At 37.5% G+C, this 16,446-nt stretch overlaps 1 protein-coding gene across 10 annotated transcripts in view; it reads right to left on the bottom strand.

Moving 5' to 3' along the window:
• Window positions 1-16,446, bottom strand: part of LCORL (ligand dependent nuclear receptor corepressor like) — an 85,623-nt gene that overhangs the window by 33,170 nt on the left and 36,007 nt on the right. For all 10 annotated transcript variants that reach the window (XM_055797854.1, XM_055797853.1, XM_055797855.1 and 7 more), the window contains 2 exons: window positions 16,224-16,353; window positions 6,984-7,238 (listed from right to left, as the gene is read on the bottom strand). In XM_055797854.1, coding sequence (XP_055653829.1) covers window positions 6,984-7,238; window positions 16,224-16,353 — 385 coding nt within the window. The remainder of the gene's footprint in view (window positions 1-6,983; window positions 7,239-16,223; window positions 16,354-16,446) is intronic.

Genomic DNA, 16,446 nt, shown 5'->3' with positions numbered 1-16,446 from the left:
CCACAGCCACCTACCACAGCAGTTCCATATGTTTACAAACTGCTGTGCAAAAGCTGCCCCTTACCTGTTTTTCCCTTTTAAGCAGTTTCAGCAAGCCCTGCCTAGTTGTAATATTGTGAGATTTTGTAAATAACAACTCCTCCTTTATCTTAATCATCATACTGTGGTAAACTTCAACAAGGTTTGTCACAGCAACAAAATGACATTATCTCATCTTCAATACCTTTTCTGATGCCTTGCCTTTCACTGACTGTTTTCTGTGCTGCTGTATGTGGAAACAATGTTTTCACAAAACTAGCAGTAAGAATGCCAAAGCCTTTTATCAGTTCTTACCTACTGCTTTGACTAGCCCCCTTTTGCTGACCTGACGCGCTATTTTGTAAAATGAAAAACCGCCAGATGAAAAGTTTATGGCTATATATTAGGTGTCCATGGCAAGGTCTTGGCAGCATCTGCGAGGAGAGGCCAAGGGTGCCCTGTGCTGGACAAAGATGGCTCTAGCTGGTTGCAGCAGACCCACCGCAGCGCACACCTGAGCCCAGCAGCTATTTGGGCAGAACCTCTAGGAAAACATACTTAAGAAAGGGCAAAAAGTGCTAGATGGAGAGAGAAAAGGGGATCAGAAAGAATGAGAAAACAGCAGAAGGAAGCCCAATGGCAGAGAGAAACCATTGGATACAGACTGTGGACACCCCACATCCATTCCCCTTGCACCACAGGGGTCACAAGGGAATCTGGAGTGAAGCTGAGCCTGGGAAAGGGAGGAGGAAAGGTGGTGTTGTAATGACGGGTTTTTTTTGTTTCCACTACCTGAATTAATAATTAAATACTTAATAGGCAATAATTGCAGTTAATTTTCCCCAAGCAGAGTCTGTTGTGCTTATAATGGCAAGCAGTAAGCAACAACTATTTCCTTAACCCATGAGCTCTCCTTCCTGTTCTTCCCATTTTCTCCCCTGTGCCACTGAGCGGGAAGCAAGCAAGCGAGTGTCTGACAAGGAGCTTGGCTGTTTGCCACCATGGCAGCCAAGGAAGAAACAAACACCTACTCCCCTCAAAAATGTACTTTTTTAGGGTGACCTTTTCATGCAGAAGTATTAAACAAACTGTTTCTTGAATATATTTACAGCTCATACAATTTATCTTTGGGAACATGGCATGTGTACCTTCAAAATGCACACACAATATTTTCCCCCAATACATATGGCAAAAACAGTGTATTAAGAAAATAAAAAGTTATTTTCAGTAATGTTTGGAATTCTTTCTATAGCCCTGAACATAGCTATCAAGAGGCCACACATGCTGTGATCCCAGTTGCTATACTAACTGCAGTATGGATTTTCAAGAGACATGAAACCACTTTTCAGAAATTAAGAATTGTTTCCAATTTCTCATCTGTTATTGAAAAGCCCTTATTTTGCTATAAATTTCAGTGAAGTTACACGCATATTGTTAAACTGGATAATAAAATGCTATTTTAAATTACTTAAAACAGAATTTTTGACTTGGCTATTATTGAAGAAGTAGGAAAAATATGAATAATCCAACAACAACAAAGCTACAGGATAGTGGTAAAAAGTTCATGCATCACACATTGCCAGCAACCTTTTGATGTCTTCCAGTCTATGATGGATCAACGAAACAAGGAAATTATGCAAATTCTCTTGCGTTTTTCTGCTATGTTTACACACTATCATTCCCAGTATGTTCCCAGTAGATACAGCAACAAGAATAAGCTTGTGCAGCTAAATGAACAGATTATTTATTTGTATCTTATACTTCTGCCTTTTGTAAGTCATTTTGCTTTGCATCATGAGAACTATCAACTCTCCCACACCTAGCAAAGGAAAGAAACCTCTGCATCAAAGTTAAATGCTGCTGGGAACACTCCTCAGAGCTCAGCATCATGAGTGCACAAGAAAATAGAAAGTTGCTGCAGGATACTGCAAGACTGTTCCTCACTCAGTGTTTTATTCTGCAACGATGCTGCTTCTTCATTGGCTTAGTTTGGAGGACAAGTAATATTGCAAAAACACACAGTAACACCCTATTTTTTTTAGGTGCAGTGCATGCAAAACAAATTGTCTTTCACTATACAGAGTATTCTTTTCAAGGCCTGGAGAGTCTTAAGAGTTACATGGATTACAAAAAAAAAAAAAAAAAAAAGAGCACAAAAGATATAAGTACTTCTGGAGACAGTTGCTTCTAATTGACTGACGGCAAAGTAACTGCCTGTTTAGTTACCACCAAGATGCACAGGAATTAAAGTGCCCTGCCAAGTTACCACACTTCCACATGTAGAAGAAAGTAGAGCACAATCTGGGACTTTGCTATCAGTCAGGTGTCAACTGGATATCCCTAAATGCCAGTGCTCAAATACAGCACTGAATGATTCGGTACCAGAAGTGCAATGGGTTAACCTTGGCCAGTAGCTAGGCACCTACCCAGCCCCTCTCTCACTTCCCCTCAACAGGGAGGCAGGGACAAATAAGATTAAAAAGGTCATCAAAATGCAACGATAGAATCATTTTGGTTGGAAAAGACCTCCGAGACCCTCAAGTCCCACCATTAACCCAGGACTTCCAAATCCATCACTAAACCATGTCCCTAAGCACTACACACCTACGCCATTTTTGAACTCTTCTAAGGATGCCAATTCCACCACTTCTTTAGGCAGCCTCTTCCAATGCTTGACCACCCTTTCAATGAAGAAATTGTTCCTAATATCCAAACTAAACCTCCCCAGGCAACCTGGGGCCATTTCCTCACTAGTCATCTGGGAGAAGAGACTGACCCCCACCTGTCCACAACCCCCTTTCAGGCAGCTGTAGTGAGCAATAAGGTCCCCCAAGTCTCCTCTTCTCCAGGCTGAACAACTCCAGTTCCCTCAGCTGCTCCTCATAAGACTTTTGCTCCAGACCCTTTACCAGCTTCACGGCCCTTCTCTGGGCCTTCCAGACCTCTATGTCCCTCTTGTAGTGAGGGGCCCAAACCTGAACACATATTCAAGATGCGGCCTCACCAGTGCTGAGTAACAGGGGGACAACCACTTACCCTGTCCTGGTGGCCACACTGTAAATGATACAAGCCAGGATGCTCTTGGCCTTTTTGGCCACCTGGGCAGACTGCTGGCTCATGTCCAGCTGGCCATCAACCAGCACTGCCAGGTCCTTTTTAGCCAGGCAGCTTTCCACCCACGCTCCCCCAAGCCTATAGCATTGCATGGGGTCGCTGTGACCCAAGTGCAGGACCCAGCTCCTCTTTGTTCAACCTCATACGATTGGCCTCTGCCCATCAGTCCAGCCTGTCCAGATCCCTCTGCAGAGCCAGCCTGCCCTCAAGCAGATCAACACTCCCACCCACAACTTGGTGTCATCTTACTGAGGGTGCCTTTGATCCCCTCATCCAGATCATTGATAAAGATACTAAACATGACTAGCCCCAGTACTAAGCCCTGGGGAACAGGGAAAGATAAATACAGGGAGATCACTTACCAATTACCATCACTGGTGAAACAGACTTGGGGAAAATGGATCTATTGCAAATGAAAATAGATTTGGATAATAAGAAGACGACAAAAATTAAAGCACTTCCTCATCCTACTTTTTCCCATGCTCAACTTCACTCCCAGTTCCTTGACCTCTCCCCCTCACCCCCAGGTGGCACAAGCAGAATTGGGAATGACTGTTACAGTCATTACAACTCTTTTCTACAGCACCTTCTTCCTTAGACTTTTCCCCTGCTCCATCGTGGGTTCTTCAGAGGCTGCAGTTCCTTCAGGAAATATCCAGCTGCTCCGATGTGGGGTCTTCCATGGGCTGCGATATGACTACCTGCTACAGAGTGTTTTCTTCCATGAGCTGCAGGGGAACACCTGCTCCACTGTGGCCTTCTCCTTGTGCTGCAGCGAAATGACTGCTATGGTGCGTGAGGCACCTCTTCCTTCTCCTCTGACTTTGTTGTTCATCCTGCTGTTTCTCGCTCCTCCTGTGAGTGTCCAGCATTTTTGCTCTTCCTTAAATAGAGGCACCGCAAACCTCACTGATGTGCTCCACTTTGGCCTGTTGCAGAGCTGGCTGTGTCTAAGGCAGCCAGCCCCTGACCTCTCCTCAAAGATGCCAGCTACCAAAATTTGCCATGTAAACCCATGTAAACTGGAAAGGCCAGCCCTGAGTATTTTGGGCGTACTCCAGATACGGCCTACAGATACTGCAGAGAAGTAAGAAGCTTTCTTATATGAAGATTATCCAGACATCTTCAGCGAGAGAATCTTTCTTCAATATTGAGCTAGCACTTAGCTTGGATCTGCTCAGTGGAAAAAAATACTTCTAGTGACCTGGAAAATAAAGCTGACTCCTTCCTCTGAACTTAAGCCCAAGAATCATTGCCCTAGCAAATGAACAAAGACTGTTTGGCTATTTAGATCATTCATTTTAAAGACAACTACGGTAAACACAAAATACCTGCCTAAACAGAAAATTTATCTGAAATATTTATATTTACATCATGATCTGCTTCACAGGATTTGAATTAAAAAGATTGATTTTGAGGATCTATCAGAGTCACATACAAATTTGAACTTCCTACTCTACTATAGTTCATTTGGAAATTTTAACAGGAATTGCAAATAGCAAATAAAGAGCTGCATGTCAATTAAAAGACACTTCTTAGAAGGGAACCATGATATAGCCTTTATGAGTCTCCAGACTGAGGTATGCTATGTTAGACACAGACTAATGTATTTTTTAAATAATGCAATTAGAAAGTTTCACAATTCCCTACTATAGGTACGTAGCACTTCAATATATCCAAGCTTTCTTAGGAAAAGGACAGAAGTGAGGGGCAGGTAGAATAATGATACATAGACCCTGACAACAGCTAGTTGAAAGAACTTTTCATGAATCATTGCACACAACAAATACAAGCAGGCTGACTTTTTCCATGTTGATCCTATTTGCTTGTGTTGCTACTACCACAGTGGAAAGCTAAGAGAGCTCGAACCCAATGTGCTCATGGGAAATAGGAAGCGCAACACTGCTTCCCTAGTAGGCAACAGACGATGGCTCAAAACCTTTCTCCACCTATAGTTTCATTTCCATACTTCCTCTCATTTCAGTAGCTCTAAACTTTACAGCGAGACTAGGATCTAACATCTGCAAAGCGCTCCAGCAAACACGGCCATGCATGTTCTGAGAATCTACAGTATCTTACAGAGCATACAAGTTTTACATAGTAAACTATGTATGCTGAGTGAGTTCAGCCTCAGATGTTTTGCTGAAGACATGCAATTCTAAACTTGCTGTTAAAGCTTCACTGTAAGAAGAATTCAAACGATATAAAAAGAGGGTTTAATACCTCAATCTCTCTAAGTTTTTCTTGGACAAAAGATTAATGGATTTTCAAATACCTCAGGGTGGCAGCAGAATTTTCTTCCCATCCCTGCCTTGCTCACCCTCTGCCTTCCCTTTAATTCACTGGGCTCAGCAAGGCCCAAAACTTGTCTTTGGGGACTTGGCTCCTGCATGGACATTTTAAACTAATTGTTCTTTATAACCACTTGCTGAAGTAAGCAACAGGCTATATTGCTGATATCAGGAGAGTACTTTTTATTGCTCTTGCAAAAGAATCATGCTTCACCCTGGCCAACTCTAAATCTCTAAAATTTGTAATCCATTCAGAGCAGAGAAATGTGGAAACACAACTCAGGATTTAATCTGTACAAGGTATTTGCTAAATGCAGGCATTAACTGGTTTCTGCTGATCACACAGAATAAAAGTGGGAATTCCACAATTTCTTAATACTTCTGCTGTCAAAGAGAAAGGATGCTGAAAATTTGATCTAGAACAGGTGTATTTAGCAAGGTAAATCTATGTCAGAGTTCCCACCCTCAAAGGATACATCATCTAATTAAAGACCACATCATTAAGCACAAACACATGAAATCTGCTTTCATTCTGACCAATACATTATTGTCTTTTAAAAAACTTTTAACTTTTTTAGTATGGTATGTGACACACAGGTAAACTTTTCCCTTTGCTCTGCAGTATTTTCGGATTAAAATGGACCCTTGTATCTGTAAGAGACAAACGCTGCTTTTGCCACTGTCAGTTGCACGCGACAGTAACAACCCTACCTGAAAATTGCTGCTAATCCAAATAAAGTTCAAAGTCCAAACCACTCTCGTGATTATACTGTTATCAGTTCTGGATAGCAATTCCTTGAAGCAAAGAAATTATTTCCTTTTTTGTAAATGATAATGAGACAGAATTTATTTTTCTTTTTCTAGCTTTAACCTCAATTAAGAAAGTTGCACTGAACTGTAATGATTAATTTATATTCTTTAAAATTAATTTATATTTAATGAATTTAAATTACTAAATTTCCACGAAGTATGGAAGTTTCCTCCCAAATTAATCTTTCTATCATTCTAACCAGCCTGTATTTAAAGATTCAAATTGTCCAAGGGAAGACACAGACAGAATGATCTTTGCTCTCTGAAATTCCATTATCTTTCTCTTTCCTCAGAAGGCTTCTTAACAGCCATTTTTTCAACAACATTTTAAACTACTGTTACCTGTGACAGCCACAGGTGAGCTGACTTAGATTCAGTATTCTAAAGCTGAAAAATTCCAAATTATCTAATACAGGCACTCAGGAGTAATAACATTTATCTGCTAACCCAATATGAAAAATGTTTCTAGAAAGAATGTGTTGGTGCTTTTGTTTTAACAGTTCTCTAACCATTTTCTTGGTGTTTAAGGGAAAATGTATGGGTTTTCTAACTGTTAAGTGGATGCAACACCGATTTTCCTTCAACCTTATTTTAATAACACAGAATAATATCCCCCCCTCTAATTACTAATTTGGGAAGACAAAACATACAGATACTTGATACAGACACATACTTATGTTTTTAAGGCAATAAGACATAACATGGTAATAAATAACAGCAAAACACAGATAATCAGATATAGAAATTTACCTTGCTGAGTATTCTGTTCTTGAGTTCGATTCACAGTGAGGTCTAGAGGGCTATCCTGTTCTTCCTGAAGGGAGTTTTCAGTTTGGTTCATTTGGATACTTTTACATATCAGACTTGGTTCAAATGATGAACCATTTCTGTTCTCTTGAATTTTGCTACTTTTTGAAATGTACTCAATTGCAAACTGACGGATCATTTTTTTCATTAATTCCTGAGCAACTAGGGGAATGTTAGGATCACAGTTCTGAGGAAGATCTAGGAATAAAAAAACAACACAGGCAACAGATGTATTAAAAACCCCAATTATTTTTCTTTATATAAATACTTCTTATAAGCACAATAAGTGTGTGTAGTAACTACACATGTAACAAACATTAATTCAGATATCTACTAAGTTTCTCTTATGAGCATTCCTACTGGAGGTCACTTAGAAGGACATGTTTAGCACACATCAGTAATTTTTACCTTATTCCTCTGTCACAGCAGGCAAGTAAAATTATGTGGATAGATAAATACTACAGGTATGCGAGTCAGCATCTGTATTTATTGTTTTTAAGTTGAACTCTCATTTGCTGACTCTTCATTTTCAGTTTTGAAATAGTTTTGAATAAAAACAGTGGAAGTTAAAGCTATGAATTAATACATAAATAAGTTACTTTCAAAGAACCATAACAAAAATAATTAATTTTGAAGTGCAGTTCTATAGATTAATCATTTTCATAACATAGAACATAGCTTCTGAGGAGCTCATGTTAAAAAAAAAAAAGAAAAATTTGTTTCACCTATGTATTAGATTACAATCGCCATCATAGATGTAGGATTATAATGTTAAAACCAATATGACGCTACCTGGAATGTTTTACTACAATTTGTACAGGACAAGCAACTGAATTTTACAATAAAATTGTAAATTTTTTATTGTAAAATCTTACAGGATTTTCAGGACATTTCCAGGACATTTTCAAAGTGTTACCAAGGAAAACATTTGGCAAAAAAAGCTTTAGTTCCTATTCTAAATTTATGTACCTTATTTTTTGTCTGTGTATGTAACAGTCCCATGGAAAGAAGTATTTCATTTTAGATCCAATAAAAGAATCAAACATGAGACACCTATGACTTTTTCTAGCTGACAGACAACATTAAAATAATTAAAACTTCTTATTAACAAGCATAGATGAAACTACACTTGTGAATCACTGAAAGGAATCCTAATAGAAGTACCAGAAAGATCAACAAAATACATATGTGTAACTTCACATAAATAACAATGCAATTAAGACACTCAAAGTAAGCTGCGTTACTCGTCAATGCATTACTTGATTTCACAAGAGAAGCACAACTGCCTATATTCAAGGATCTATGTTCTTCCTTCAAGTGGCAATACTGGTACTCATTTTACTATCCCACCCTTCCTTCTTCAACTCTGCACACACAAATAAAAATACCCTTTTTAATGTTTTAACCACTGCCCATCCTTGAGTTCATAGGTAATAAGTGAAACAGTTTTCATCAAGAAAGGACAGGGATTTAAATTGAGTGTGAATGTGATATGAAGAACTAGCTTATAGGTCAGCCTTGATTGCCTGAAAGAAACGCTAAAGGATATGGTGGCAGTTACTAGAATACTTAAATTAGTCTGAAACAGATAAGACAAATAATAAATTGAGTTTTGTTTTCATAGAAGTGGAGAAACTGAAAGGAGTGGATCAGGTAGGTTTGCATGCAAAGTGTAAATTTCCTTATAGGTAGCTTGGAGGATCACACAGCATATTATTCAATCATTTTATGCCAATGAAGCTTTAACCATCTACTAGGAAGAGAGTGGCCACTGAAACAGATCAAAGAATGCTGCTCCAGTTTAGGATGAATGCACAGATTTTGTTTGTTTGTTTCAGGTTTATTCAAAACATATCCATTTTGAGAATTCATTTTCAGAGTATTGCAAGAGTTACAAACATGCACTCTGCTGTGCATGCGATCTGCTGTGTAAAGCATATGAGAGGGAATCTGACTAGATGCTTCTTGTTATTACCTTCTGGTTGGTACTTTATAATACTTATAATGCTTTATGAGGTAAGGTAAAGCTTCAGCATTTTCAAAGACTGAGTATATGCTATACATCTTGGCTTCAACAAACCTTATCCAAGGCATGACAAAACAAGTCTGCTTGTGGTTGAAGCACTATCTTCTGACAATCTCTCAACAAGATCGCTAACAAAATTTCTAAAATTGATAAGAATTTCTAGAAGAGGTATGAGGTGAAATTCTAAATGATGGGGGATACCTACAAAGAAAAAGATCTCTCCCTATCATGTAGCACCCAGGCACAGGTATTTGTTTATTGGCATTTTCCAATTCCTAAATAAAGAGTCCAATAAATGTTCAACTGGAATTTTATTATCCTAGAAACATACTTAAAAGGAAAGAAAAAAAATTCAGCAGAAGATATTGAAGCAGTAGGGCAACATGCGTAAAAATGCTAATCTACATACAAAAAAATAACAAAAGTGAGGAAAGTTAAGAGATGGAATTGAAAAACTGAATTATGTAGGAACTAAAGTGTCTGCATGACAGGGGAATCTTAGCTCTAGACAATGAAAGCTACTGATCAATAGTTTAGTTTAAAAAATCCAAAACACCAAAAAACCAAACAAACACCAAAAAACATACCCAAACACAAGCAAACAGAAATCTGACAACCATTTCATACAAAATGAAATAGACAGAACATCACCAACACTAAATAGCCTACCAAATAACTGGTCTAGAAGGACCCTGCTTATATAGACAAATTAGTTTGTTGCATGTACCCAAGAAAAACTTCTTTGGAGATTTTTGGAGAAAAGGTGATCATGAGTGCAAATGGGAAAGATTAGTTATTTTACAACCTGGCATGGTCTGTGCCTTTAAAAAGCAAAAGATCATAAAACACAGGGGACGCCTACCATTAGCTGAAAAACACAACAGCCTGGAATAAATTCCTGCTTATTAATCACCACTCCCAGCATCAATTATTATAGAACTGCCAGGTTTCTATTGCTTTTTTATTCCATTTTAGACAATTCACACTGTTAATATTCAAGACTATTTGCATTCAGACACTTGCAGGAGAAGCCTTCTTTTCCACTAGAAGCAAAGTCATCTTTTGACCTACGTGGAAAAACAAAGGATTTATTTTTTTGCTCGTACATTTTCTTTAGTATTAGTTTTATTTCTTTTCTAATAATTTCCAAATACTCCCTATAGAAGAATAAATACAGGAAAAATTCTTGTCTATTCAACTGCTACAGCTACTGGCAGTTTACAGGTTTAAAGTTAATTTACTCTAGAAAGGTATTACTTGGAGCAGTGGGGAGCATTTCAGAGCATATAATCTAGAAGATGTGCTCCAGGGGTGCATCTGAGGTGTTCTGGCTGCTAATGCATACTCAAGCTATGGGGCTAGGCCACAGTTAGTCTAAGCTTAACTGCCATAAATGCAAATAGCGTCAGTATCACATTGACTGTTCTGTTGTGTAAGTCACAGAATTGTAGTCCATGTTGGAAGGACCTTGGGATGTCTCTAGTAACGGCCTGCTCAAAGCAGGGAAGACTGAGATCAAATCAGGTTGCTCTGGGGTTTATCCAGTTAGGTCTTGAATACTTCCATGGATGGAGACTGTACAGCCTCTCTGGGTAGCCTGTTCCACTGCTTGCCTGTCCTCATTTTTCCTTATGTAAAAAAGAGCCTCTCGTTTCAATTTGTCTGTAATATTCCATTGTCCTGCTGTGCACCACTGTAAAGAGTTTGACCCTGTCTTCTCAGTAACCTCCTCAGAGGTACTAGAAAGCCACTCTTGATCCATTCCTATTAATACTGCTTTGCTTCCTAACAGACAATGAAGCTGTGCATACATTACTTCTTCCTCATAATAGAAGTTATTTAGAGTATTTAAGTTCAAAATAATTTCCCACTGCTCTCCAAATGACATAGAACAGAAGCAAGAGAGATGTTAGATAATCAAAGGTATGAAGAAAAAGTTATATGGTTTCATATACTTGTTTTTGGTTTCACACACTGTACATTTGTGAAAGAAAGCAGACTTTTTAAGGCTAAATGCAACTTTGACATAATGTTTTATCAATACAAGACTCCCGAGTGATCACAATCGGGTACACGCACTTGAAGTGCATTACATAAAGTCTAATTACTTACATTCAATGGCTGTAAGTCCATATTTTTATTATAATGGTACAACAAAAACATGTAGATACCTGTAATTTTAAGTTCACAGTGGTAAAGTCTCACTAAACATGGGAAATTTGTAATTAGCTGTATAAAATTTTTAAATGCAACTTAATGTATTTTGGGGTAAGAGAAGTTAGGTCTCTGAGCTTAGTATCACTAGGAAATATTTCTTAATTATTATCAGCAGATGGCACCAGATATACTTTGTATGACCTAAAAAGTCTTTATTCTATGACATTTTATGTTTTATTCTAAGATTCCAGAAGTCATTATTATAGCCACTTACAAAGTTTAAAATCTACATGCCTACATCTGTCTAAACTTCTGTTTTTCATGTAGTTGATTTAAAACACAAGGCAGATGTATTTACTCCGTGGATCATGTATGTATCTACATACTACTTCAAACCCAGCAGAAGAGTCGCTTAAGGATTTGGAGTAAAGGGCAGCTCTGATATTCCTCTAGTTTCTCTCAGATCAGATCTACCGATATTAGGATAAGAAAAAGCTAAATGATACATTTGTGTGATGTAAACTGCTATTTTCTGCTTCTAATTGTCAAGATTGTCAAGACAGTAGTAAAAATTATGTGTAATTATGACTAATTGCAATGATTTATTGTAATTCAAAGCTCACATTTAGGATTAAGTCCTCAATTTATGTACTGCACCACCTTGTAACTATTAAAATTCTTGTTCTTAAGTATTCTGTACATTAACACTATGTGTGTTCATTAGACTGCAATGCACAAAATAATGACCGATTTAACTGATAGTTCACATGTGCACAAGCAGGACAATGAACCAAGAGTTAAAAGTTCCCAAAATAGTGTTCACAGTAGTGCTCTATTTCTTGAAAAACCAGTATTTTTTCACTAAAAAGTCAAAATAGCGACTTAATTTCTCTTCTGATACAACACCAAAAGGCAGTGGAAATCAGCAGGAAACCACAACCCCTTTGTACATTATAACCCTGTTGTGTGAGTAGTAGAATTAAGAACACCTAGTTACTTATCACTGTGTTGCCTGTTTTCACTCCAGATCTCCCCTTTTCAAAAAAAGCCCACATTTTCTAGAATGACCCAACCTCAACATCCAAACTGTCCAAGCAATATTCTTAGCTCTACCCATAAATTTGTCCAACTCACCATCAGATCACCGGCAAGTTAAAAACAGAATATGGTAATTTATTCTGAGCCATGTAACACGATTAGTTTAACTTAACTGATCAACCAAAAGAATAAGGGCCAAGTTCACTCTAGTCTTGTGTTCTTATAAACATTCAACGTTTTTCCTTCCTCTGCTTGGATGGTAATTTTCAATACTCTACATACAGTCATATCTCTAAGGATTTTCTTAAATGTAGTTGTAAATGACCAAAAAATCCGGAAGTCAGTGAAGACAGTAACACTGGTGGGCAGTCAGCACAACAAGTATGTTTTACTTGCTTAAGAGAGCAGCTGAAATGCCGCTAAACGTTCTTTCCTGATTGCCTTGAGGAAGACTTTCATAGAAGTTTTGAAGCACAAGCTGTGACAGAGTTCTCAGTTCTTACAGAAAACCTTTCAGACTTTGAAAGAACAAATTAGATTTCTTAAAATTATTAATAAAAAGGAAACTGCAGGTGTATTGGATCAAGTAGTGTGTACATCTCAAAACTACACCTCAGAAAGTAACACTTGTTTGTAGTCTGACATTATGTGTGCAAAATTACATTTTCACAGGTTTGCCAACTTCTATATACACCATGCAAGAAGCATAACCAGCTCATGACATTTACGAATCTGAGCTATAATCAAGCAAAGAACAGAAGAACTCAGAGAGTTAAATGCAGGTATACAGTGTGGTGTAAGAAAGCCCTAGTTAGGAATGGAAATATTTCAGAACACAGGACAGATACCTAGAAACTAGGAATAACTTCAAAAAACTTCCAGGGAAATTATTTTGGTATGGAAAACACAGCACTAAAGATACTTGACTGAGCTGCCCAGAGAATCTGGAAGATTCAAGTAATCTTGACCATTTTCTCCCCTTTTGTGGCTCCATTCCTTAATTTCTACAAAAGCTTTTCAGGTCTCTGTCTTTATCTGGTTGGTCATGTCCTGAAGATAGAACCTGATTCAGAGCCCTGAATATATTTAAATGACTTTTTTGTTTGTTTGTTTAAAGAGGTCACAATCTGCACGGAAAAAAAGCTTCCAAGAACGCAAAATGAGGATCATGGCAACCCAGAAAGTTAATAATCCATGATTGAAATGTCTGATCAAGCTCTTAAATAGCTATGGTCCTGCCACATGCCACATTCTATAATACTCATAGTAACAAACAAACAAAAAAAGACTAATATGTATTTTCTAAAGCACATTAGTTTTTCTTCTTAACTGCTTCTTTGACAAAAGAAAATTGATGTTTTTTAATGTTATTTAAGTGGAAAAGTATCACAGTCTACTCTGCTTACAACACCAAATGGCTAAAGAGATGTCACACTTAGGAAGAAAGCATCTGAGTTTCAGATATATTGTTTAATGGAAACTATCAGTGTTTGATGACAAAAATTACTTTACCGAGGTGTCTGCCGAGGATAGGCCTTTCCTACAGACATAGTGAAGACAAGTTCCTAATATAAAGATTTTATTACTTATAGCCTCTCGCGTTTACCCAGCCTGGTTGTAATTCTATCATCCTCGTAAAAGAAAAGAGGAATCATCTTCATCTGATATTCTGCAGACAGATCCTCATCTATGAATGCCTGAGTGCTGTATGTTGTAGACAATGATATAACCTGGTTGCATATTTTGAGATCTGAGGTAGTTTCCCAATGTAAAAAACACCTCACACACATACACAAACAACCACACCACACACATAAAAAGCCCCCAACAACAAAAAAATCTTCAAATTAAAAAATCCAGCCATATACTATTTTTTAATTATTTACTAATAATTAATAACAATCTAAAATAGAAGGATAATGAGAACAATAAACACAACTCTCAAATTTGCTCACTAGTTTTAGAAGTTGTTCACAGAGACCCTAAATTAAACTGTGCTAGGTACAATATTAAGAGATAATATATAGCCTTGAGGAGGAGTTTGCAATCAAAACAAGTGAAACAAGTGCTACTTCCATTTTAAAGACAGTCAACCACGAATTCCACTACTTTTTTTTTTTTTTTTTGACAACGAAAGGGCATCTGTTTTACTACCAGGTATAGTAACTGTTCCTTAGCTAAACAATTACTTGATTTTTTAAATTCCTTTTTTCCTAAGTTGATAACTGATCTCAAAAACCTTCAAAAATTCAGAAAGCAGATTTGGAATTTTCCTGGTAAAACTCTTCATCTTCTTCCTACAAAGCCAAGATAATTACTTAAACGCCTCACAAACTGGTTTCACGTGCCCTTTGCAGATACAAAGGTTTTTTTCCTTTCAACTTCCCATAATTTGAACAACTTAAGAGACTGCTGGAACCTGAACTGAAGCAGTATTCTTAGAAAACTCTCCAGCAAAATACCTCTTCTTACCCAGGAATACACAAGTCCTTTAGAGAATCACAGTAACAATCAGTAAAGGCTTTATTTTTGTTTTTAAATAGACAAAACCTTTTTAACCCAGCATTACTGATCTGGCAGCTCAAAAAACCTAAGGAAGATGCTAAAAGCCAAGAGCTCATTGTGAAAAACTTCACAGAAGTCACTCACTCTGGTAAGTTGAGGTCATGCCAAGTTTCACTTCTCCCATGATAAAAGTTCCTCTCAAGGAGTATCAAAAAACAGCATCTCCAGCAGAAGCATAAAGCAAGTGCATGTTGAAAAACATTGTACATCAAGACCAAGAAAAGATCTGAGAAAGTAGAAATTTGAAGGAATTAAAATACCTGCCCAGGGAGATATCATTCAACTAGGCCTAAGATAAAAATATAAGAATTTCAGAAATAATGAGGTGCAGCTTCAGTGGACATATTATTTCAAATGGAAAATAGTTGGTTTTAATGAAAGCCAGGGAATGAAGATGGACTCCAAATGCTGTTGAACTCCATTTAAAGTTCTTTGAAGTCCAAAGCAAAACATAGGCTGAACAGACAGATGTCCCATACAGAAAAAGATTCCACCCACTCCAGGTTCAAGGACATAGTAATCTCTTACTGCTACAGCAGGTAAAGGGGAGAAAACTTCATTTTCTTCACCCATCTATGTGAAGGAAAAGAATGTGCCTGACACTAATTCTTTGTTAGAGCAAGAGAGGGTTGTCACCCTAATCATACTCAGCTATTTCAATACCCAAGTACACCTACCAAATCCAAGAAAAATCTGTGAAAGTTGTAGTTACTGTGGAGAGCTGCATTCACATTATTACACAGAAATTTAAGGAAGAAAATGAGGATTTTTGCTGCTGTTGATAGTGACTAGTTAAGTAACTTGCATGAACCAAGCTGACTTGGCAGTCACTCATGTACTGCTATAACTTGCTGAGTGCCAAAGAACAAGGATAGTAAAAGAATTAATGAGCTACTAAATACTATATTTTGACAAGAATTTTCAGCTTCTGACTTGAATGTATTTGAAGTAACAGCTTTTGTGCAAGATCCCAAATTCCATTTTGTAATCTGTAAGACACATTCTCTCACCTAAAATGGTCTTCCTGCTGAAACTCAGAAGTGAAAGTTTAGGAACAGAAAACATTTAAAATTCCAGAAAATGTCTTCATGCCAACATCAGGTGCCAAAGTAGCAGCTCATGGTAAACAACCCAATAAAATATAATGAACAGGGATTCAAGAGAATAACACACAATATAATAGGACTAACAGCAACAGCAAGTAGGAAGAATAGCGCTTCATTTGGTGATTCAAGTAAGTGAAGAAAAAGATTAAGGAAACCAAAGGAACAACAGAAGGAAAACAGCATTCAGTAGGCAAACAGAAAACTACTTAGAGAATCAAAATCTCCACTAAATCATTTGATTCTTCTAGATTTGTGTTATATCTCTTAATATAAAAGACACGCTTTTATTACCTTTCTTTCGAAAGAGTGCATTTAGATAGTTTTCTGCTTGGCATTCAATCTTATCAGTGTTGGACTGGCCCTGAGATGACAGTTCCTCTGTAGGCGTTGACTGTGAAGAACCGATAACTGATGCACGATCCTAGAAGACATACAAAGATTATAACATCTCCATCAGAAGTTAGTCTACTAGTAGTACAAGATACAGTTAAATTACTGAGCTACTGAGTCAAGA

Source organism: Falco peregrinus, chromosome 2 (genome assembly GCF_023634155.1).
Source record: "Falco peregrinus isolate bFalPer1 chromosome 2, bFalPer1.pri, whole genome shotgun sequence".
In the NCBI taxonomy this organism is placed as follows: Eukaryota; Metazoa; Chordata; class Aves; order Falconiformes; family Falconidae; genus Falco; species Falco peregrinus.
This window is presented reverse-complemented; position numbering and strand designations above follow the sequence as displayed.